The sequence below is a fragment of the Drosophila sechellia genome, chromosome X (genome assembly GCF_004382195.2).
Source record: "Drosophila sechellia strain sech25 chromosome X, ASM438219v1, whole genome shotgun sequence".
Lineage (NCBI taxonomy): Eukaryota > Metazoa > Arthropoda > Insecta > Diptera > Drosophilidae > Drosophila > Drosophila sechellia.
Genome location: NC_045954.1, coordinates 15,119,355 through 15,142,688, shown reverse-complemented (window position 1 = coordinate 15,142,688; position 23,334 = coordinate 15,119,355). Strand labels below are relative to the sequence as shown.

The window sequence follows — 23,334 nt, the reverse complement described above, 5'->3', positions numbered from 1 at the left end:
TAGCCGCATACCAAAAAACACCACCCCAACCGTTTCCCAATTTTCCATTGGCATTTTCTTTTTGGGCTCACAAAGAGTTTGTCGCTTGTGTTTTATGATTAAAAATTGGCTCGGCATCACGACTAGGTGGAAAGGGCTGGATGCACTGAAAGAAATTGTGTGCACATTTAAATATTCAAGAATATTTAATTGATACTGTTCGATAGTTGATAAATATAAATAACTGAACTTTAGGACTTTTTTTTGTATAATTAATTTCTTCTGAAACAAAATACGTGTATCGTATTCAAAAATTTCGCACAGTGCAGTCTAATGTGTCGCCAAGTCAATTGGGGCAGGAAACGCGGGAAAGCGGAAGAGCAACTCCATCCAGCGAGTGAAATTTCTTTTCTCCGCTCTCTATTCTCTTCTCGGCGCTGCCTTTTCTTTTGGAAATTTCCTTTATTATTGCATTAGTTGCCTGCTATTGTTGTTGTTTTTGTTGCTGCAGTGCCAGTTAATAGAAAAATCTGCAGCCCAGCAAAGACTTTCAAAGTTTTCCCCAGAATCACCACGCCCCTCCGTCCACCGCACATCGCTTTTCCCTTGCAATTGCGCTTTTCTTTGCCAGCGAGTGTATTTCATAATTTAGACCAGCTTGTCGCTGCCGCTTTTCCCTGTTTTCCGGCATTTCCCCCCCGCCCCACTGCTTTTCTTCTCGGCAATTTTGATTGTACATGCCCCCCCTTCCCCCCTTCGTTTCGAGTTGAGTTAAGTTGATTTTCCTTTTCTCTGCAACGGCTTTTCTTTTCTTTTCGTTTCGTTTCGTTTCTTCTACTGCCTTTTATTCGCCTCCCTATTATTTTGCTCTATTTCTCACTAGCCTGATCTCTGTGTTTTGTGTGTGGCGCAGCGTGAAATTGAATTAGGTCAATGCGTCAGGCAAAAGTGCCAAAATGTATATAAATCGAGAAACTACAAAGTGCAAAGCGGGAAAATTCCATGGGGAAATTCGCCACATACCAGAATGAAATATGCTCCATGTTCGCCCCTTCAAAATAATAAAGGTATAATGAAAGTATGCAATAAGAAAGTTTCGAGCGAAAGTGAAACGGCCACAGCTGATGAAAAGCGCAACAAAGTGCAGTGGAAAACTTGCATTTCCCGATCCGGGAAATCGAGCAACTTTGTTTTCGGCTGGGGAGAAGGTAAGTAAGTTTACCCAAAGAATCATATGGGTTAAATTGTGGGAGAATGCTGACGAATAATTTACTTAGGTGTTTCTCCCAAGCTGTTAATCCTGCAAATATTTTATTTATATAAGGTTAACTTTATAAATGCCCACTGCCTTTAAAGAGCGAGTTAACTGAAATTTCTAGGCCAACAAAATGCTATTCCCCTGCTTAATTAAATCCACAAATCACAGCCCATAGCTGCTTCGGTGGCTCTTTTAATTATCCCTCATGATTGATTTTCCCAGCATATTTATGCGATTAACGCCGCTGGGACTTGCCTAGTTTTTTTGCGGGTAATTAACTTTGCGCTGAAATCCCGAAAACAAATTGAATTCCGAGACAATTCCCAGGTCGGTGCAGCCAGCAAGCATCCAGCTTCCTGGCCCATCCAATCCTATGGTCCGCCACTATTTGGCGGAGGTGCTAGGTGCGCTACTAGCTGACTATCCATTTTGGCCAAATGGCAAATGAAGCAACTAAATCATAATTGTGACAGCCAACTGCTACGCACTGGGATGCTCAGCTCAGCTCGTTTCAGTTCGGTTCAGTTCAGTTCAGTTGGTTTCAGTTTGCTTGGCGTTTGGCATCGGAGCAACGAGAACGAGAACATTAACAACTTCAAATAATTTCGCATAATTTATTGGCCGACATGCCGGGCCACTGAGCCCGAAAGTATGCCATGCGGCAGAGCAGCGAGCATCCAGGACATGGCGGAAAAAACTTCGACAAAACATCAATTACACTCCGCGAAAAATGCACACATTTCTATCTATAAGTTAAGCAATATATTTACAAGTATGCTGATTTCCCATGGAATAGCCATCAATAACCAACTTTTCAAAGGTGTCTGAAAGTATGCAACAGTATTCACTTCATGTGCATTGTCTTCACTTTTCTACATATTTTTTTAATATTTTTTATTTAAACTATTATTCTCTGTGCAGCGGCAACATTGTTCGTAATTCAATACAAAAAGCGTGAATCGTGTGCCGTGCTCATTAATTGAATTCGCGCCCTAATAAGTACGTTGGGAGCACCGCCTCTCTGGGGGAACTGGGCGTGGCATGCATAAAATGCATAATTAACACGGCAAGTGGAATTTATCGGTATACATTCGTAGCCAACATAACCGATTGTATATGTAACCAAATCCATGGCCGAAACATGTTTGTGAAACCGAATCTATAAAGGCTGGCAACTTGCGCTCTTTGCATCCTTTTCATCCTTTGCATCCTTTGGCAAAGATGAAAGCCCTGCGCATTTCGATTTGGCGATGTTTTTCCAACAATTTGAATTTAATTTGAGCCAATATTTTGATTACTGAAATGGATTTCAGGCGCTTTTGCGGTTGCCGTTGCACAATCAATATTGGTGGCTTGTACGTTTTTTGTATCGAATGCGTTTGCGATTGCAATTGCAATTGTATTTGCACCACCTGCCTGCCGAAATGCCGCCAGTTGCACTTTAATTAACATTAACCCTTTCGGAGAGCATTCACATCATCATCACCATTACCGTTGCCATCATCATCATCATCGCCGAGTTGTATTTAATTTTCTCACATTTCTACCTTCTACAAGTAAAATTGTAAAAACATTTTTTTCTGATTTATTGATATAAAATGTAAATGTAAAATAAATTTAAAATATACATGGCAATTTTTATTTATTTTACAGTGGCGTTATGCATATATTGAATGACATACTCTTAATCGCCACTATAAAATGTAATTTATCTGTGCAAAAAACATGGTCAGCTGCATATTTAGATTTTCTAAATTAAATAAACTGAAAAATGTTTAAATAAATTGCGAATACACTTAACCCGAATTATTCATTGTTAGTGGTACAGCTGTAATAGACACAAAAAATAATTCAGTTATGCTTGCATATGTTTTACTCGATATTAAGTAGGTTTAGCTATATGTCTTTAGATAAAATTTCCTATGGCATAAATCAATATTTTATTAATACATAACCTTATTCACTATCGCTGGCTAGTCGGCCGTATTACACGGGTAAGTCTATGGATATAAAAACGAGCTGGCCATATAAGATAATGATAACATTTTTCCACCACCGCCCACGTGCCACGCCCACTGTTCGGTCGCCCAGGCTTCGGAAAATTTGCATTAAGCCCGCCAAGTGAGCCGAGTGGATGAGTTGGGCTGCTATGTGAATATGGATGTGGAGGCTGATGAGGATGAGGATGCGGATGCGGATGCCATCAGTTTTCCACCGAAAAGGGGTGGTGAGTGGAGGGCAGGTGGGGATTGGAATAAAGGTGAGGCTGTATACCCGCGCCATAAACAAAAACTCATTAACCCAATTTCAATATTAACGCAATGAAAGTGCAGCGATGCCAGAGGCAAACATCGCGGAACCGAGCGCCCATAAAGGGAGCAGGTTCTGGATCTGGAGAGGACTCCACTCCACACACATATTTAAGCACATATGGGGGTGGCAGGGATTGGAGTGCTGTGATGTGGATGCCAGTGTAGTGGAGCAGGAGAGGCCCGGTGACAAGGCGACAGTCCGATACCGAACGTAAACTCCCCGCAATACATAATCACTCAAAGTGCAAGTCATTAATTTTCATTAAATTTCATGTGGATTATTTGTCAACAAAGCATTTTCGACACACAAACAAAATGTGCATGGCAAATGACTGATGGCAGCAAGCGCGGTGTTTTTAAATCAATCAACGAATTTTTGTCAAGAGCATAAATTACAAATAAAAGTAAAAAAAAGAACACGGCAATTGCGGAAAAGTATTTCATGCCAAAATACGGTAGATTTATAATGCCACTTCGCACATAAATCATCTGGCGAACATATATAAACACGGCTTAAAGTATTATTAGTATTTTGGCTGAAATATGTATGTATGTATATGGTTATGTATTTATTTATTTTGGCTTTTTTACCATGAAAGTGTATTGCATTTTTAATAAAAACGTATCAAATGCACTTAGTTCTTGGTCATAAGCAGTTGATTTCATTTCATTGATTGGTAAAAACTTAAAATAAAATTCGCAGAGAGAAATTAGGACATTACACACACACGCACAGATACTCTTTTGCGATTCCGTTTGGCCGGCGAAAGGATGCTCCATAATTAATCAGCCGCAAGGCCAGTGCCAATCAAATGTGACCCAAAAAGAGGATGAAAATGGATCTCCGCCCCACTGGACCAGTGACACCAGCGATTCCCCAGATTCCCGAACGCCAGATCCATCTGGCTATAGTCTATATATGTTTGTATATACATATGTCTGTGCCTGTGTGTGTGCGCATATGCCACCTGCCCGCTCATCTGACCACAGCAAAGTTTGCCAATAACTGCAAATGCAATGCATTAAGCCCGCTCCGCAGGGGGGAAAACCAGTTGAAAGGAGTTGGAAGGAGTTGGTGGCAGTGCTGGTTGAAAGCTTCCACACAAAACCCGTCCCCCATTTTCCTGCCACTCAACGCACCTGTCGCAAAACTGACATTAAATTCACATTACAAAATTGGTTGCCTGCATTCGGCGTATCAGTTTTTGGTTACCTTGTTGCAGTCAACTTGATGGGGGTCGTGGCAGCGGCGGGTGCAGGGTTTGTTCCTGACGTTTTTCGGGAGTGGTTCTGGAGCTGGAGCTGGCTTACAAGGAGGTGGAAGCCATCGATGCGCTCCACCTGCCTGAAAAAGTTTGTTTTAATGGACAAAGTTGGCTGTTGAACGCTGAACGCTGGCCGGGATTCCGGGCAACTGGCAACTGGCAACTGGTAACTGGAAAACCGGAGCCTGGAATACTGGGAGGTTCGCCTTGCTCTATTTGAGTTTCAAGTTGTGAGCCGCAGAGCCAAGAGGGTTTCACCAACTTTTTCCGCCAACACACAAATTAAATTATAAATCAGCGGGCGTGGGCGTCGGTTGGGGGCGTGGCCGGAGCCCCTTGCTCCATCACCTGAGCTCAAGTTGGGTTCGGTTTTGGCTTAAGCTCCGGTTAACTGATCCTGGGAGGCGGGAGACTCTCGGTCTCGGTCGGCATTGAGTGTTTTTCTTGCTCGTTAAATTTTACCAGGCAAGCGACAACGCGGCGTATGCGTAATCTATCAGATTGAGCCACAATGAAAAGTTTGCCCAGCTGCAGAGAGGCACAACTTTTGGACTGCGAACATTTGATGCCATTTAATTTGAGAGGCAAAAACTTCTGGCGACTGCAAATAATAATGTTTGGCCCACACATGAATCATCATTGAAACAATAAATTTGGCGGATAAGAGATTGTTTATGCACACATCTAGGCATATTAAGCATTAAATTATTGTCGCGCTGCTAGCTCGCAAAATCGAGAAATTATTCAGCGCAATTATCTAGTAATAATGTGACATATTTATTGAGTCACGAATTGATGCCCCAAAGTGGAGGTGCATTTAAATTAAAGCAGCAATTAAAGAGGCAAAGTAATGAACTAATAAATACGGCTTTTCGATGCGAAACTTAAAGAAGAAAAGTCTGGCAATTAATTGGCAAGCATACTAAATGAAAATAATTTTGAGACATTTTAAATGCAAGCAATGGTATTTGAAGTTTATTTAATTGAAATAAGATATTGCAATTTTGCATATTAATTTAGTCCAATTATAACTTAACTAACAAATATTTTGTCCGACTGTCAAGATCAATTAGGAGTTCTTATGGTGACGAAACAAATGAATTTATCGTACACTGCTTAATTTACAACTGTCTACAGCTCTTGCGATGAATTCTTGATTATGACTTAATTACTTGACCAATCAATCAAACGCTGCCGACTGTACCTGCAAATCCCGACGTTCGATTTTATCCAACTGAGATAATAGTAACACTTCTCGCAGCTCCTTTTCGTCCTGGAGCCTTTATTGTCCGCCAGTGTTGTTGTTGTTGTACTTAGTCTGTCCATTTTGTTGCTGCTGCTGCCTGTCGCTGTTGCCATGTTACCTCGAGCAACAATTTAGTCCTCTGTTGCCATTAAATGCTTGAGCTGCTTAATGAAGGAAATTAGCAACCCAGCAGGAAGAGGACGATGCAAGTTGTCGGCAGATGGGAGGAGCGCAGGAAGCGGAAGTTGCAAGGAGCAACATCTCTCTAAGCCGGGCACATTGTGTTGCATTGTGCGGGCAAAAAGTTGCAAGGCCTTGCCACGCTGCCACCACCCGCTGCAATGTACCACCTTGCACCACCGCACCACCGCAACTCCGCCGACCGAAGGCAACATCCAACTGGCGAGCCAGTGGAGCGTGCAAGTTATGTTTTCTTTGAAGTTCATGAAGCAAAATGTCTTAATTACTGAAATGAGATGACGACGAGACAGAGGAAAGTAAAAAAAAGGAGGCACTAAAGGAGAAGGAGAACTACACACAGAAAAAACAAAAGCAAGTGTTTATCACTCAAATGCCTAAAAGTATGGATAATTATATGCATATGTAAAATAATACACAAACATCATGTTGGTATATTGGCAAAAAACTCATTTTTTTGTAAGTTTTTCATGTCTTTATTTTTGAACTGAAACAATGCAGCTGTTTGTTTTCTTTGCGATAAAAAAAGCAACGTTTTATTATTTATTTCATAATTTACATAAGCGGTTTATCCATAATATTAGTTTTATTTTACCCAATATATGGATTTATTTTCCTGTGCCGTGCAAAGGCAGGCCAGCGACCACAAAGATTCAGCTCGTTCTAATTAATTTGTTGCGGATTGACGTTCGGGCAAAAATCCAAAGCCGAAAAAAAAAGTGTGGCAGCCAGAAACAACAGGGCTAAACGAATCGAAAGGAGGAGGAGGAGGACGCGGAGAGGAGGAGCACATACATATCCTGGGTGTCCTGGTGCACATCCTGCGGCAATAACTCACGACCACTTTATGCGCTTAAGTGATTTCTAATGCAAACCAATTTCCGAAATCAGGCACAAGCACTTGAAGCCAAGGACAAAGGGCGAAGCCAAAGGACCCATCCTCCCGAGCCAAACCCCCTAAAACGTTATCCCTAGGAGGAAAATCTGAAGTCAGAAGGGATATTTCGTTGATGTTGCAAACAGATGCGGAGCCAGAGAGGCGGAGGAGGAGTTCAACTGAATCGCCTGCCAAAGGACGCGGCCTCCACTTTCGTCTATCAGGCAAATGACAGTCGCGTCCTGCCTCGTCCTTGTCCGCCCAATCTCCGCCCATTACCCAACTCCTCCTGTTTCCTGTGTTTCCCGTGTCCCGTAGCCAGACGATGTTTGTCTTCAACTTGGTCCCGGCTTAATATCACATGCAGAACCTACAACTCTGCACATGAAACGATGGCCCGAATCCGAAAGCTGGCAGCAAAAAATTCATATTCTGGCTCAAGCGCAGCGGATGGAATGGGTAAGCGGAAATATGGCCAAAAGATGATGGCGATGGGATGCTTCGTTCCACAAAGACAGTCAGCGGGAAAACGACAGCAGCAGCAGCAGCAGCAGCAGCAGCAGCAGCAGGCAGCGGCGGAAAATCATAAAGGAAAATATTGAATTTACTGCAAAAAATGCAAATTTCTCCTTTGAGGCAAGCTTGAAAACTCCGCTGACTGCCAAAAGTGATGGGTAGCAAAGGGGGTATTCGACTCAATGGTATATAAATAAATTTTTATATTTTATATTTAATTATGTTTATTGGCCATCAAAATAATTATGCTATAATGGTAGAAATAGTCATACATATTTTTGAGCGCATTGTTAAAAATATATAATTCTTAAATGTGTTGAGAGAATAGTTGTAGGGTATTTAAGGGAGTATTACCCGCTGCTGCTTAGCGACGAGCTGCTGTCAGTTGACTCTTATTCCGGTCCAGCTTCTCCGCCGCCTAGAAGAGGAGAGTGGCCAGGACGACTGGCCGGCAGCCCACTTTGTGTCCTGCCAATCCCAGCACACTTGTGTGTAATATCGCCGCAATTTGCTGGCCAGTTCAGTGCCAGGACCCCGAGCAATAAGCCAAAAACCAAAAGACCATGCCATCCCATACCATATTATACCATACCAGCCAATATAAGCCGTGTGCAGGTGGACTCCTCATCGTCCTGCCGCAAACATTACGCGCTCACCTCGCCGTCGTTTGATTAAACTCGTGGATGCGAGGGTGGATGGAAGACAAAATGTTTATGAGCGAATACCGCGAGCAATAAAATTTAATATGAGCAAATGATACGGGTATGGATGGGGAGGAAAAGGGCCAGAGCCGACTGTGTAATAACCACAAATACAAGCCACTGGCAGGGGCAATGACAATAAAGAACGAGCAGGAAAATCAAAGTTATGCAATGGCCCCCCGTCGAATGTCAGTGTGTGTGTGTGTTCTCCGGTGAGCGATAAAATTAACAATTCAATGAAGTGAATTCGAAATGGCAAATCGAATAGCGAAGTCGAAGAAAAAGGCGAATTTGGACTTGGATATAGAAGGGCAAAAATAAAAGCTACTCAACCAAAGACAAAAAAGGAACTCTCTCTCACACACACACACACACACACACACATATACATATACAAACGCACATTCGGAATGGCTCATAAAAGAAATTGCGTATACGTAGTACGAAGCCAGACGCTCAATAAAAATTAAAATAAAATAGCAAAATAGAAGCCCACAAAAAGTTGCGCGAGCAGCTGTAACAATTACGATTGTTACTTGCCTGGGTTTTTAATTTTTATCGCTCGCAGAAAAAGAACAAACTTGGTACATCATCACTTTTAATTTTTTACTCTCAACAAAAAGTTTTCTTTATATGCGGAAAATAGCTGAAATGAAGGTAATGCACAGAAAGACAAGTTGTAATATTCAAAGTATATATATAGTTATGTATTCTATAATTTAAATAATCCATAAGCCAAGCACAAACAATTAAAAAAATGGTAAAAAATAGTTAATTAGGCAGCACGAGCATTTGATTTCAAAACTTTTAATTATGTCTCTGAGATAAGCAACAAAGTTTGCACAAATTTCAGTTATTCTCCCCCGTTTTCATTTCCATTAAAACTAAATGCACACAATATATTAAAATAGTTATGACGTTTTTATTTATATTTAATGTTTGTGCAAAACCATACGCAAAATAAGTGTAAGTATAAGTGAAAACAAAACAACTTTCTTCCGCTCGAATTTCTCATGTATTAAAACCAATACGATTTTACTAGATTGAAAATATTTGTTAAAATTAATAAATGATTGTAAATTAGCATATGAAAAGCCAAAACTAACTGTTTGGAGTTTCGAATTCCACATTGCGGCTTTATTTTTAATTAAAACAAAATGCACACTAGATGCCAAAATACTTGGAGAATGTCGTGTGCTGTTGATTTTGGCTGCTGATTTTGTTGTTCCAGCGACTGTGTTGAGTAGCTTTCATTAGGGGCAATCGATTGAATCGGAATGGAAAGGCGGCCGTGGCTGCCGTCTTTTGTTTGCTCGCCGTTTGCTAAAATGTTTGCACTTGGCTTAAACGCAAAATTTGCTGATATTTGGCAAACAGGCGAAAGGATGCCCCGGAATGAGAAATGCAAAATGTGAAATGTGAAATGCAGCGATGCGTTGTCAATGGCAGCATCTGCGGTTATTCCCCCACCACTGTGCAAGTGGGTTTTTCAGGGGTGCGGCTTGAATTGTTCATATTTTGATTAATTTCTCTGTTCTGCTGCGGCTCCTTGCTGTTGTTGTTCTTGTTGCTGCCGCTGTTTGTCAAGCGGAGTAATTGCAAAATCCAGTGCGTCTGTGTGTGTGTGCTGCAATTATGCACACGCACACACACGCACACACGCACACATGCACACACGCACACTTAAGCACACATGCAAACTGCAGTTAAGCAAATAAAGCGCTAAAAGCATAAACTAAATGAATTAAACGACACACAGAGAGGCTTACAGCCCCTGCATTATATATACACCCCAGTATATGTATATATATGGCTGATATACACCCACCCATATTTTCCTGGAACTTTCTATAAAATATGAGATAATAAAAAGTGAATTATGTTTTTGCACAGCAGCGGCAGAGGCAAATATATATGTATATATATAAAAAAAAAGGAGAGCAAAAATGGGGCGGTGGAAAAACACGAATCTCGCAAATAAATGCGAATAACTACATCAACAGGGGGGCCACAGCAGCAACAAGAGTTAATTGCAATTGTTTGTTCGCCAGTTTAGTTTTTTATTTGCACTTTAATTATGAAAAATAGTAGCAGAGCAGAGCAGAAACTAATTTTCATAAGTACACAACTTTGTGCTGGAAAAACAGAAGCAAACACAACGAGGACGAGCAGACACATGACTTATGACAAAACATAGAACTTGATGGCCAAGACCATGGACCGACCCCTCGACCACTGGTCCACTCTTGGCCACTGGACTTTTGCCCACTCCACAGAGACACAAGGGAGCCGCAGGAACGGGAAGCCAAATGAAATGAACCAAGTGGAGGAAGAACGAACGAAGCACTCGCCGAGCGAATAAAGTTATAAATAATAATGCCTGAAAATTGCGCTGGTAACTGAACGCTTAAGTGAATATCCTAGCAACTCCATGGCAATCATATATAACTTTTCGAAATAAAAATGAGGGGTTGCGAACACTAGAGATACGTAATTTAATGTTATGAAAAATACAAATATTTTATTAAGAAATTCCTTGAGTAACCTTTAATTGGAATAAGTCAAAATTATACTTATTTATGTGCCAAAGCACAAGAAGTACATGACATGCATTTCAAAAGCCCCCAACAATAATTAAACAATGAAGCTCTAGTAATTAGTATAAATGTATATATATATATGTACAATCACCATGGACGACAGTCGACGTAGTGACGAAGCGCACCAGGAGAGGGTGTTTATGTGCTTTATTCCTTCATGAAACATATGCAAAACATATATTAATTGAGTTATATGAATATATTATTAAGATATGTTAATCGCACAAAAACTGAGCAACTGTATTTTCTGGCTTATATTTGCCGAATCAATCTTAAACCGTTTTTGGGAAAACTTAGTTGCCCAGTCGATCAGTCCGTTTCTCATTCAGTTCAGCTTCAGAGCTTCGATTATATTACATTATATATTTGATTTTTACTTAAATTCGAGCTTTAACAACCGTTGCACCTTCGACGACAGTATGAACGTGCCACTCGTACGCCTCACCACAGATCGCAAGATGAAGAAGTCGCAGAATAAGCCAGCAATGGTGGCCGTTCCTAAGATGTCGCAGAAACCACAGAGGACGGCAGGTCTATTCCAGCCGAAGGTGGAGAACAAGACCACTTCGAGCACTCCATTGGCTGCACCCGAAAAGGTGCGGTTAAAGGATACCAAGGTGGCAGATCCTCTTGCGAAGAAAGTACAGTCAGAATTCGTTACAATACCAAAAAACCAAATTCGCAAAACCAGACGCAATCGTCCTGGTGACCGACTCTTGGATCGCCGTTCCGGATCGAAACGCACTGGCGTGAAGGCCGTGGAAAAACGCAATGGAGCCGGGGCACACAACTGGGGATCCCTCCTCCAGCAGGAGATCGACTTGCGCCAGAGGGCCAATTTGAGCACCTTCAAAGGGATGAAGCTACCAAAGGTATCGAGTTTTGCCTACGAGGACGATTCATCGGAGGAGACTGAACAATATACACTCGACGAGTGGCGTGCCATGCAGGCCCAGAAAAAGCTGGTTTTAAATAAGTTTATAATGCCAGATTTCGGTACAATGAAATACGCAACAGGGGATTCTGGAGAAACTGTAGGCGCCGAGGGACCAGTAGACACAGACGACACCAAAGGATCCCACGAAACAGGAGGAACTGAACCAACAGGAGATGCTGAAACAGGGCAGAGGTCTGAAGGATCTGGAGAAACAGCAAATGCCGAAGCATCTGGAGTACCTGACGCATCTGGAGGAACTGGAGGATCTGAAGGATCAGGAGAGCTGGAAGACGGAGAGCTGGAAGACGACTGCCCGTTGTACTTGGTTGATATCCTGTTAAAGTTCAACACTGATCAAGGTGTTATTCCTTACCGCTTAAAATTAATTTAATTTGGTTGCATTTTGCGTGTTATATTAATAAACAACTATTCGTTCAAAATTGGATAATACAGGTATTCTGAATAATTTCTACATTCTCTAGGGTATATATAAATCATAAATACATATAAAAATATAATCAAATAAGAATTTAATATTAGTTTATCAAGCTTTTAGTGATCTGAACAAGTTTCCATACTTTTTCAGGGCCTTGCAAATAATGGGGAAACCCTTAAAGTCACTTTAAGGCTGTTTCCCACAGTTTTGAATGAATTTTCCGGCGTCACCGCAAACTTTTCAGTTTTCCATGTTGTGTTTCCGCCTGTTTCTCACGCCCACCCCCAAATTCGCTGCCCAGTTTCTGGTTTTTGTGCCTTCTCTTTCATGTTACATTAAATTGAACAAATTCTAGCGAAACAAAAACAAAAGCACAAAACTGTGGGAGTTTGAGGAACTTTAGAGTGCAAAAATGGGGGAAAAAATAAGTCTGTAAACTTTTTTGCGCGGCCTATTCTCTGTCCCCCTTCCCCTTCCTCGAACTCTACGCCCTCTCGCTTGCACTAATTACACAACTCACACGGCCCAGAAAGAGCTGGCAATAGTGAGCGAAAGGGAGAGCTAGTGCAACCAAAACTATCTGCGGAACTGCAAATTAAATGAAATTCTAGAAAGGTTTTTAGTTCCACTGTGGGTTTTCCACTAATGAAAATCTCTGTCTTCTCTATTTTCTTCTCCTTTAGTTCATTTCCACATTGAAAGGTAGAATTCCCGTAGAATTCCATTGAACTTGAATTGTGTCGCACGTTTTACGTATTCTATAACTGGCAACCAATTAGGAGCAAGATGCCCAGTAAGCCGAGCAGATCTTGGAGAACTGGGTGCTTGTTAAAATTGATTGCCAGCAAAAAGAGGGCAAAAAAACAAAAGCACCAACTGCTTACCTTTTTCCAGCTTTTCCGCTTTTCCCGCTCGTCCCGCTAACCATGCCTACCCCAACTGGTTCCCCGAACATTGATTTATATTTGTATTGACACTTGGAGCCCCCCCTTTCCCAAAAAGAAAAGTCCCGTGCCAACGGTGCCTTCCATGCTGTTTGCTGTTTGCCTATCGCACGAATTTGTCCTTGTCATTGTTTTACAAGCTGCCCCTTATCACGCCCCCTTTTACGCCCGCCCGCTCGAAAATCGAAGTCAAAGTGTAGGAAAATCAAGCACAAGCCGGGGGAAAATCGATTAGGCAACAAGAAGTTGAGTTCGGGTTGGCCACTACAAATACTCATGAATATTAATGTTCAAGAAGGGTTATTCAACATTATTTTTAATATATAAATAAAGCAATAAACTCAGCTGCTAGGTATCAATAATGCCCAACCATTTACTTATCAACTGACTGAGCTTCATCAGTTATTATTAAAAAAATAAATTATAATTATAATATAATTAAACATCAAGCCACAAAAATCGCTATGCGTTGCACAAACTATTTTGTAAGTTTATCCCTCAATAAGCTGTCATTTAAATATATAACAACTAATTTGCTGAAGAGCGTGCAGATCATTTTAATTAAATATAGGCCAAGGGAAACCGCAAACTTATCAGCAGAATTTAAATGCCTGCTTCAAAAGCGATATGAAAATCGTACACAATGGCATCCATAGAACAAAATGGTAATTGTGGTATAATTTTTGTGTGCATTTGGTCACACTTGAATAGTCTCGTTTCCGTCAACTGAAATTATTTCAAAGCTGACACGAGAAATTACCATTGATAAATGCCGGAAATGTGCTGCCCATGCCCACTCGACCACTCGCCCACTTTTGACCCGCCCACTTCTCTACGGAGGGCATGACTGGGAATTCCGGAGAAGGCGGCGGATTCCCCCCACTTCCTGCCCAGCTCACAATGGCCATGCAAATTGGACACGGCTGCAGCAAAGCCCCCCATTCCCATTCCCACTCCCAGTTCGAGTCCCAGTCCGAGTCCCAATTCCATTTTGAGTCCCATTCCGATTGCCGGAGCGCCGGGTCATGTTTGTGTGGCGTGTGTTTGTTTAACTTGGTCATCAAGTCAAAACAAGAGGCGGAAAAGAATGGGCAATGAATGGGGATGATGAGGGTGGGGCTTGGAGTGGTCATGGTGTGTTGGTAGAAGAAGGAGAACTTATGCTGTTGAATGCAACATGATTGGAGGTTTATTTAAAAGGCTAAAGCTGCACAGAGCACTTCCTGCAATTAATGTCCAAGTCAGCATCGATTGACAATTTTGTTTGGTCTCGAATGGCCAGCAAAAACAATTGCTTTCAACTAACTATATGTTTTTACAATTGCAATTTGCGATAAACGAATGAAAGAGTAGCTATGTTAGCAATAAATGTGGGAAAGCCGCAAGAATATTTATAGAGCTTCTAGGAAACCTTAGAAGTGGCTTAAGTTATGCAGATGATACATGGTTTGGCATAAAAATAATTTTATATTCGCTACTGTAATGAAAAATAAGTTTAAATTTGTGATCTATAAATATGTTTCTATAACTCTAACGTTCCCTTATGGGCAATATTTGGGCTTTGTGTTACGGCCTCTTCAGACTTTCCATTTCCCCCCTGTCTTATTTCGTTTTTGGCCATAAGATAGAGTGGTTTATTTTTGGTCCGCCTTCGGCGATCGATGGCACCGAGTTATTTTTGACATGTCGCCCTGTCAACGTCAACGCAAGGCTGACATCCAAGTGACAGGCCAACACCTGAGACTTGGCTTGCAGCCGAATTTCCCAAGCACCGCCCACTCTCTGCCGAGGATTTCCCATTTTCCGGCGCCATTTCCCAATGCCACTTGGCAATTCCAGTGCTCCGAGTGCCTAATGATGCGACAGAGCGGTACAGAGGGTGCCCCGCCCGAGTCCTGTGTTTGTTTATCTAACGAGTAAATACGATTTTAATTAAATGTAAATCACATTGTCAAGCCACACTGACACACAAATACACAGACACCAACATACATCCGCACACAGGCCATAAAAGTTACTCCGGAAAAGCGAGAACGGCGGTGGAAAAGTGGTGGCGAAAAGCGGCTGGGGGGGGGGCATCAACACCATCCACAATTTGAGTTACACCAGCTGCCAGCCTGCTGCCTGCTGCCTGCTGAGTCGACGCCCAGGACAACATATATTGCTTTCACATGTTACTCATACGCCCCGTTGCTCGGCATTCACATTCCCCCAACCGATGTGAAGCCCTCGCAAATCCAACAAAACTCCGTCTTCTTCAGACATAAGCCATGGCCAGGACAGGCCAACACACCCTTGAGATTATTAATTAAAAGACAAGAAAACATAATTTCTAAATTTCCATACAAAACCAAAGAACTCATTCAGACAGACAATCGAAAACAAAGGGAGAAGTAGAAAGAATGAAGGCAGATGGAGAAAGTAACGAAGGAAAAAGAGAATTGGTTACAAGATATTGGTGTTTTAGTGATATCGGATAAGAGTCAGCTCTATTTAGTATTTAAACCCAAGTATAGAGAAAAAAAGTTACAATTAGTGTTTTAATTAGTGTTGCATCACAAGCACAACCTCCAATACCTATCATTTAGCAGCACTACAGTTAGCCACAACCCAACAATACTTATAGTTTAACAACCCCAACCCAACAATACTTACCGTTTGACAACACTAAAGTTAGCCCAGACCAATTAAGCGATAGTATAAAAATATATCAAGCGGTTTTCCAATCGCATGTTTTTGAGCTTCGAAAGGAATAATCAGCCAAATCAGGAGATTTCGGGTAGTTGTACAGACAACATCTCGGTGTCGCACGTCATTTTTGTTAAAAAGGTGAGCCAATAAATCTCTAAAGGGGATCTAAATGATCTAAATGAATCCCGACTGGAGTGACGAGGAGCCAACGTTCAGCCTTGAATTCCCGTCTTCTGAAGAGGACGAAACGGAAATGACCACGAGAAGCACTAAACAAAGGACTGAGGAGGTAATTAAGCAACAGACTGAGAAAACTGAGAGGATTGGGGTAGAGACTGAGAAAAAGGATATAAAGAGCGATTTTTATAAGGAGATGGAAGGGCTTGTGGAACCACCAGAGATTTCGCCTGAGGGCACGGAGGAACTTTGACAGCAAATAGTGATAGGGCCCAAAAAAAAAAACCACATGGAGCAAAATTAATTTTAAAAGATAAGAATCATTAATTTATCACGTGAGTGCCTTTGAAAGTATGCGCACGAACACGCCCTACAAATGTGATTACCACAAGTTAATGACTGTATTTGTTACAACAATACGCCAGCATTTGCATTAAAAATAATTTAAAAATTGTAAAACATAATATCCCCATAATACCAAGCAAGTGCAACACAAGTGCATGGGGGCAATGAAATGGTGGCCCACTTATCCATATCAATGCCACATCCTGCTGCACAGATTGCCACCTGGCTGGCTGCCCATCAATTCAAATGCCATCCACCGTTTGAATTGATGATGTCGATGATGGTATCGCCCCCGAGGCGTTTTGTCAGCAAAATCTTACGACATCTTCGCTCACACCGAGCTGGGAGGTTTTGGGGCGTAAGTTTTTAGGCCGGATTCGGATCGGATCCGGATCTGGATTCGGATACGTATCAGAATGCGACGCCGAATCCGCCTGTCTCCTTTTCCATTTCGCCATGGGGTTCAGCAAAAGGCATGTGCCATTGTCGTCGTTTATGCCGTCAAAGTGAAAATCCATGCGAGAAATTATATGTCAAAGTTTCACTTTTGATATGCCAAAGCATTTGCGTTCCACCCACACAGATGCGGTGATGGTGATTGTGCTGGCTATAGTGATGGTGATGGTGACTTCTGGCCCGGGCTTGGTGGATTCCGGGGGGTGGTGACCTGCTCATGCCGGTGACCTCCTGGCACTGCAACGCGGCACGCTCCACTGACGCACTGACAAAGACACATTTGCGGGCCACACAGCGCTGAAGATGAGCAATGGCAATGACGACGAGCTGTCAGGGGTGTGGGTGTGGGGTGTGGCAAGGCGGTTGCCCAGGGGGGGGGGGGGGGGGGGTGCTGAGAAGGGTGGATCGGAAGGGAGGGGGTGAGGGGGCGGGGCGGTTGTGCTACCAATTACTCGAGTTACTGGGCCAGTGCAAGTCCGGGTCCGCAGCAGACTCCGGAGAATCCCACCGAAACGTATCCTGTTCAACGGCTATTCCATTTTCCAATGCTCTCAAAATGTGGAAAATTAGTTAATTATAAGCAAGAGTTAAAAATATTTACCAGGCAATTTAATTCTAGAGTTTCGAAAATAAATATGCCTATATCTGGATAAATGACAATTGAAAACCATCACAGATATCGCTTAACACTTTAGAAATAAATTTAAATTACATAAAATTTACTTAATTTACTGAACTGTGTTTTACTTAACTATATTTATTTTAAACTGTATATTTAATGGTTTTTAATGTTTTTCTGTATAGACAATAAATACAATGTTTTTTTGTGTTAAGCATAAGTCGCATTCGATATGATTTAATTTTTGCTGGCAAGAGTATTTGGGAATTCGATTGTGAGAATTCAGGCACAAATTTGTTTTTTCTTTTTTTAGCAGCTAGTTGTGCGTTGTCCTTTGGTTTTGTCTATGAAAAGGACGATGTCTTGCCATTCTTTCGCCCCTTTCCCCACCCACTCACCGTGCAGTCTTCCCATTCAACTGTTTCCTTTTTCTGTTGGTTTTCCTTGGACTGGCGCCACGACCAGCACCTATTTGAAATTTCCAAGGGGTATATCTGATTTTCGATGAATATTTAAGAAAATTGGAAAGACCCCGATTTTCAGAAACATTCGAGAAAGTAATGGGATTGTATTTGTAATTTATATCATATGACTTCGAGTGAGTGAACTGTTTATGTAATGGGCATCACCATGGTCGAGTCATGTCCGCGCTCTTCGCCTCATTCCGGTTGGCATTTTCCGGAATCTTCGCTCCTTGGCTGGTGGCATCATTCAAAGCAATGTAATCTACCCTACTTTACAGTTGACAACCCAAAGAACCCGTTCGCCTCGCCACTTTCCCTTTGTCGGTTGCGGTTCTGGCACTGCTCCCCACGCCGACGCCATCCAGCCACGCCCCCCGATGCTCCCACCTAGTCCTGGCTTTTCTTCGTCCTGCAAGTTGGCCGTCTGCAGTCGGATCGGAATGCGGCTGCCGTTGGAGGCCACAAGGATCCAAGTCCTCAATCTGCCCGGCTGCCTTATCAATGTTTGCGCACTTTGCTTAATTTGATTTCGCATTTGGCGCTTGTGCTCTGATTGCGTTTGTAGCCACAGCTGGCCACGCTGGCTCTAGCATTGAGTGGCCTGGTAACACTGGTCTCAGCTCAGCGTCAGTCAATTTCCGCAAATTGAATGACTACTTCCACAATTGCCATGGCTAAGCTAAGCTGTTGGTTTATTCTACGAGTATGCGGTCTAAGCACAATAAACACACATAATTCGTTATTCGTTTATATATTTATATATATATTGTCTTTTCAAAATTAACGCTCAGTGGCCCTAATAAAGTTAAAGCATATTAATAAGAATAATTTGTTAAGCGCATAGATTGTTGTCAGGTCATTGGATCTTTAGTTTAGCTGCTAGGTTGTGACCATCCTTTCTGCGCTGAGATTCAGCTTGGTTCTGGGCCATCTCCACCTCCATCTTCATCTCCATGTCCATGTTCATGTCCTCGTCCACATCCCAATCCCAATCCCACATCCATATACCCTTGGCCCCCTGACAGCCTGTGGAATTTATCGGGCCCATTAAACGCAGCGCACTCCCTTCGATTCGGTAAGCAATTGGTAGGGGAACGGGTTGGGATGGGATGCTATGGAAGTTGGGCTCTGAGCAACTGACATGCAATTTATAGCCCCGACTGGTAATTGACAGTCGGCCCCTCCCTGCTTCCTTAGTCCTCAGTCCTTCGTCGTCCTCGTTCATGTTTCTGCTGTTTATTAATAAATTGTCACTTGCAACGGACTGGCATTATGGTTGATTGCCACTCGCTTGGTGGAGAGGCTCGATGGTGGATGGTGGTGGATGGTGGTGGATGGTGAACGGGATACGGGATACGGGAGCCAGATGAACGAGCCCATGGCCAATTAGTTGCCATCATCGTAGTAGCATCCCGTTGCCTAATCCCTGTTAAGCTTCATCGAAATTGTATCATTATCATATCGAGAGCTGCCATTTTTGGCTTACACAATGGCAGAACCAACTCCCATCTGCCATTTCCCACCTTCCAGCTCCACTATGCGAGATGGAACTAGAGCTTTCCTCTTGTCTGGCGTATGCTCCTGGAGACCTGGGGGAAATCTCCATCGCCCAACGTCTCAATTCAATCTGTATAATGCTCGCTGCTCAGTCGCTTCTTCTCTCGGTTTTTCCAGCTTTTCCAGCTTCGATTTTGGCGTTAACAAGTTTTCCCACCCACATTTCTTATATCCGGCATACGAACTAAGGACTAAGGACTCCGCAGCTAGGAGCCGGACTGCGGCAACTTAAACTGCTTATTATCCCGCGGGGCGGTAGTGGGGGATGGGAGTACATACACATACATATAGATAGTCGGATATATCTCCGGGCATCCTTGGCCGCCGGCACTAATTGGATTTCTCAGAACAATGGCCAACTATCGAGCATTTTGTTCGGGCCGAAATATTCAATTGTCGGTCTGATTAATCTATGGAAAAATGGCAGCGAAAAAAGTGAACAAGGATGAGCCGGGGAACATATAATGATATGATACAATTTTTGCGTCGTTCGTTTTAAATTGACTTGGCTTACGACTTAAATTGGCATCGGATTAAATTCTTTAATACACTTGTTCGTTTGGCTTACAGACGCTCATTTGTGATATGGCTGTACTAGTACTTATGCTGATTTTCCTAGGTAAAGAAGAGTGTTTTTCTCACAGTGCAGCCGAGAGCAGGCCTATCTACTTAAATGCATTTAATCTACCGTAGGATAACAATGCGATAATTGCCGGTTGAAGGGTTGGAATTACAGATCTAACATCGACATCGGAAAAGCCCTTCCATCAATTGTTTGCCAAAGTCCGGACTCATTTCAAAGTCAACTGACAGCCGGGCACTTGAACAATGCAAGATTATTACTACTACGAAATGGCATTATTTCTTGGCCAAAGTGAAGGGAATCATGTCCGGAGGACCTTCGACCCCAACTGGTGCTCCGCCTCATCACTTACGGTTAATTGTGATGGCAGCGGGCGCAAAAAGAGCACATAATTCATGCCACTCGGACAGCGGAGCAGTTACAGCAGCCAATGCTAACAAGCACATTAATAATATCTTAACTTGAGCGTCTGAAGTGGCGCCCACAGACCATTGGCAGTTCTGTGTGTAGTTGTGAGGCACAGTGAGGCCTCGCCAGTGAGCAACTCTCAAATACAGCAAGCTACTTTAAACGCCCACGTGAATTGAAATCAGGAATATTCTTATAGCCCCAACTAAAATCTAACCATTCTGGCTTGCAAACAACAAAATTCCACTGTAGTATGTTTCATATAGCGAAGCTCCACTTTGGTTAAGGGCTGGGGCTACGGGGGCTGCGATGTGAATTGGTCGGGGCCATCGGACGTGGTCGAGCACAAAATGCAGTTAATTAATCATTCCGGGCCAAAGTAGTTTGGTGCTTGATTTATTTTTGGCCATAAGCAGCCAGCGAGCTCGGCGCAAAGTTAAAGTTTTTTATCAGCCCCGTTTCAGACGAATGAAGAAGAGGCCTTGGCCAAGTTATTAAAAAGCGTCAACAGTCAGACGCAAAACGGACGGGCTGAGGGTTCCGCCGTACTTCTTTTTTAGTTGTTTTTGCATTTTTTTTTGCGAAAACCGCAGTGACAGGAAGTCACTTAAAAAGGGCGTGGCAGGGGCGTGCGGTATATGCAGCTATGAGTCGATTAATTAAACCACAAGCGTTTAAGCGGCAAACCGCAGCGGTGGGCGGCTGGTCGGGTGGGTGGTTGCCAAGTGGAGTTTACTTTAATTTGACTTTCACTTATACACTTATATCGCCGTCTGTCCCTGCCACACACACAAACATGCACAAATAGGGCAAAAAGGAGAGAGCGGGATAGAGTTTACCCGCATCCGGTGCTGCTGGCTCTTCTTCGTCTACTTCCGGTCCCAACGCGGCAGAGGCAATCAAATTTCGTATTAATTATGTGCTTAACCAAACACCTCACACACACGCCCACACACTCATACTTGCACACACTGAAAAGCACACCCACACACACTCTCACACATATGAAAGGAAGAACAACATCATCAACAGCAAACAATAATGAGAAAAGAGCGGGGAAAGCCAAGGAAGGGGACGGAAACAGTCTGGGCGGAGCATAATTTAATATACACCACTTGAAAGCCAGAAACCTTCGAAGTTTCAGTTTAGAACCTTTACATAATTCATTTAATCACTACAACTACATATTTTGTTCACCCAATTACGCTTGCAGTAACATTTATGTATATCAAAAATCATTATAATCATTTGATCGCAATTAACTCAGATATTTAATTAAACAATTTATATGAATGTAGAAACAAAATATTGCTCATATATCTAAGAATATAAATAGCATATCTTAATGCTTAAAAGTGGCGCATATTTCGTAAATTAAATTCGTTCGGTTGGCTTGGAAATATCCAAGTTGCCATCACTCGGTGTCGGCTGCTAAAATTGTAAACTGGCAGCCTGGGGATACGTTGACGCCGACGTCGGCGGCTGGCGTTGGCACAAAGATTATGCCAAACCGGCCATGCGGAGATGCGGATATGTGGAGCGGTAGAGGGTCAGGTCAGGGACAGGCGACAAGGCAATAATTCTTTGGTTTTCACATTTTGCCCGGCGCCCGTTGTCGAAAATCTTTTTGCGGCTTATGTTACACCAGGACAGGCCACCAACCCACCAACCCACCAACCCACCAACCCAGCCATCCAGCAACCAACTCAACACACATCCCATCCAGATGGGTTGGAAGGATGTGGGCAAGTGGGCGTGTCCTTTGGGACGGGCGACACATGTTACGGGTCAGTGGCGCCGCTGCCGACGGCTTACACTTTTGGGCTTAGATTTTATTCATTTGCATATGCATGCTTATGATGAGATTTATTTATTTGACTCTCCCCCTTTTATTCGTTTTTTTTTCTGCTGATTTTTTTCATTGCCCTGTTAGGTTGGCTATATGGAAATAAAGCGAAGTGATACATCGCTGACCGCTGATAAAAACGTTTGGGTTTACGAATGGCTGCAGCTATATATATAATTAACCAAATCGGTTAAACCATCAATTATCAACATTCTAGTTCTATTATTATTACACAGTTCCATCAATCACAAAAGTAGCTTTTTGGTACAGTCCCGCATCACGCTCTTGACCAGGTGGCAACGCTGCACGTTAGATGGCGCAACGGAAATGCAAGCCCTTGCCTCGACGGCAACCTTTGACTCGCCGCGCACGCAACACACGCGCGATTAGCAGCAATTTGTACAGCAATTAAGCTCAAGTGCAATAAAAGTTATTTGCAACGCAAAGTGCAGCGGGGAAAAATGGTGGCAGTAATGGCGAATGTTGGTGTAGCCGGCACAACAGCGATGACAACCGTAAGTCGGGCAAACGGCAGGAGCCAAAAGTTATGCACTTTTTTAAGTGAATATGATTGCATTCTAATGTCAGGCCATAAATTAGCGACTCGGACTCCGGACTCCATGGCATGACCTCAGCTCAGCACGCGACCCACGCCGCTGACAGCCCCGCTATCCACACAATCCGCCCACCGAACACCACCCAGCACCACCGCTCCGTGTCCTTTCCCCCCTCAGGACCGCCGAACCCCACTGCGCGTTACGTGACAGGAGTATGCGAAACTTTTCAACTTGAACGAAAATTTATATGCTGAAAAATATAGCGAGTGAAGCCATGGTGTGCACCCACCAACAGCCACCTCAGTAAAAAAAAACGAAATCTGGAAAAAATAATGGTGGGAACCGTAAAAGAGTTTGCCACA

General features: G+C 42.9%; 1 protein-coding gene across 1 annotated transcript; it reads left to right on the top strand.

Annotated features, from left to right (window-relative positions):
* Window positions 1-11,272: 11,272 nt before the first annotated feature.
* Window positions 11,273-12,297, top strand: LOC6620875. The gene has a single exon (XM_002045037.2). It carries the CDS (start codon window positions 11,372-11,374, stop codon window positions 12,278-12,280), a length of 909 nt encoding a protein of 302 aa, XP_002045073.2. The 5' UTR covers window positions 11,273-11,371; the 3' UTR covers window positions 12,281-12,297.
* The last annotated feature ends 11,037 nt before the right edge of the window (window positions 12,298-23,334 follow it).

Excerpts from the sequence above, each read along its gene's own strand:
- LOC6620875 (XM_002045037.2), top strand. The coding sequence starts at position 11,372 with ATGAACGTGCCACTCGTACGCCTCACCACAGATCGCAAGATGAAGAAG.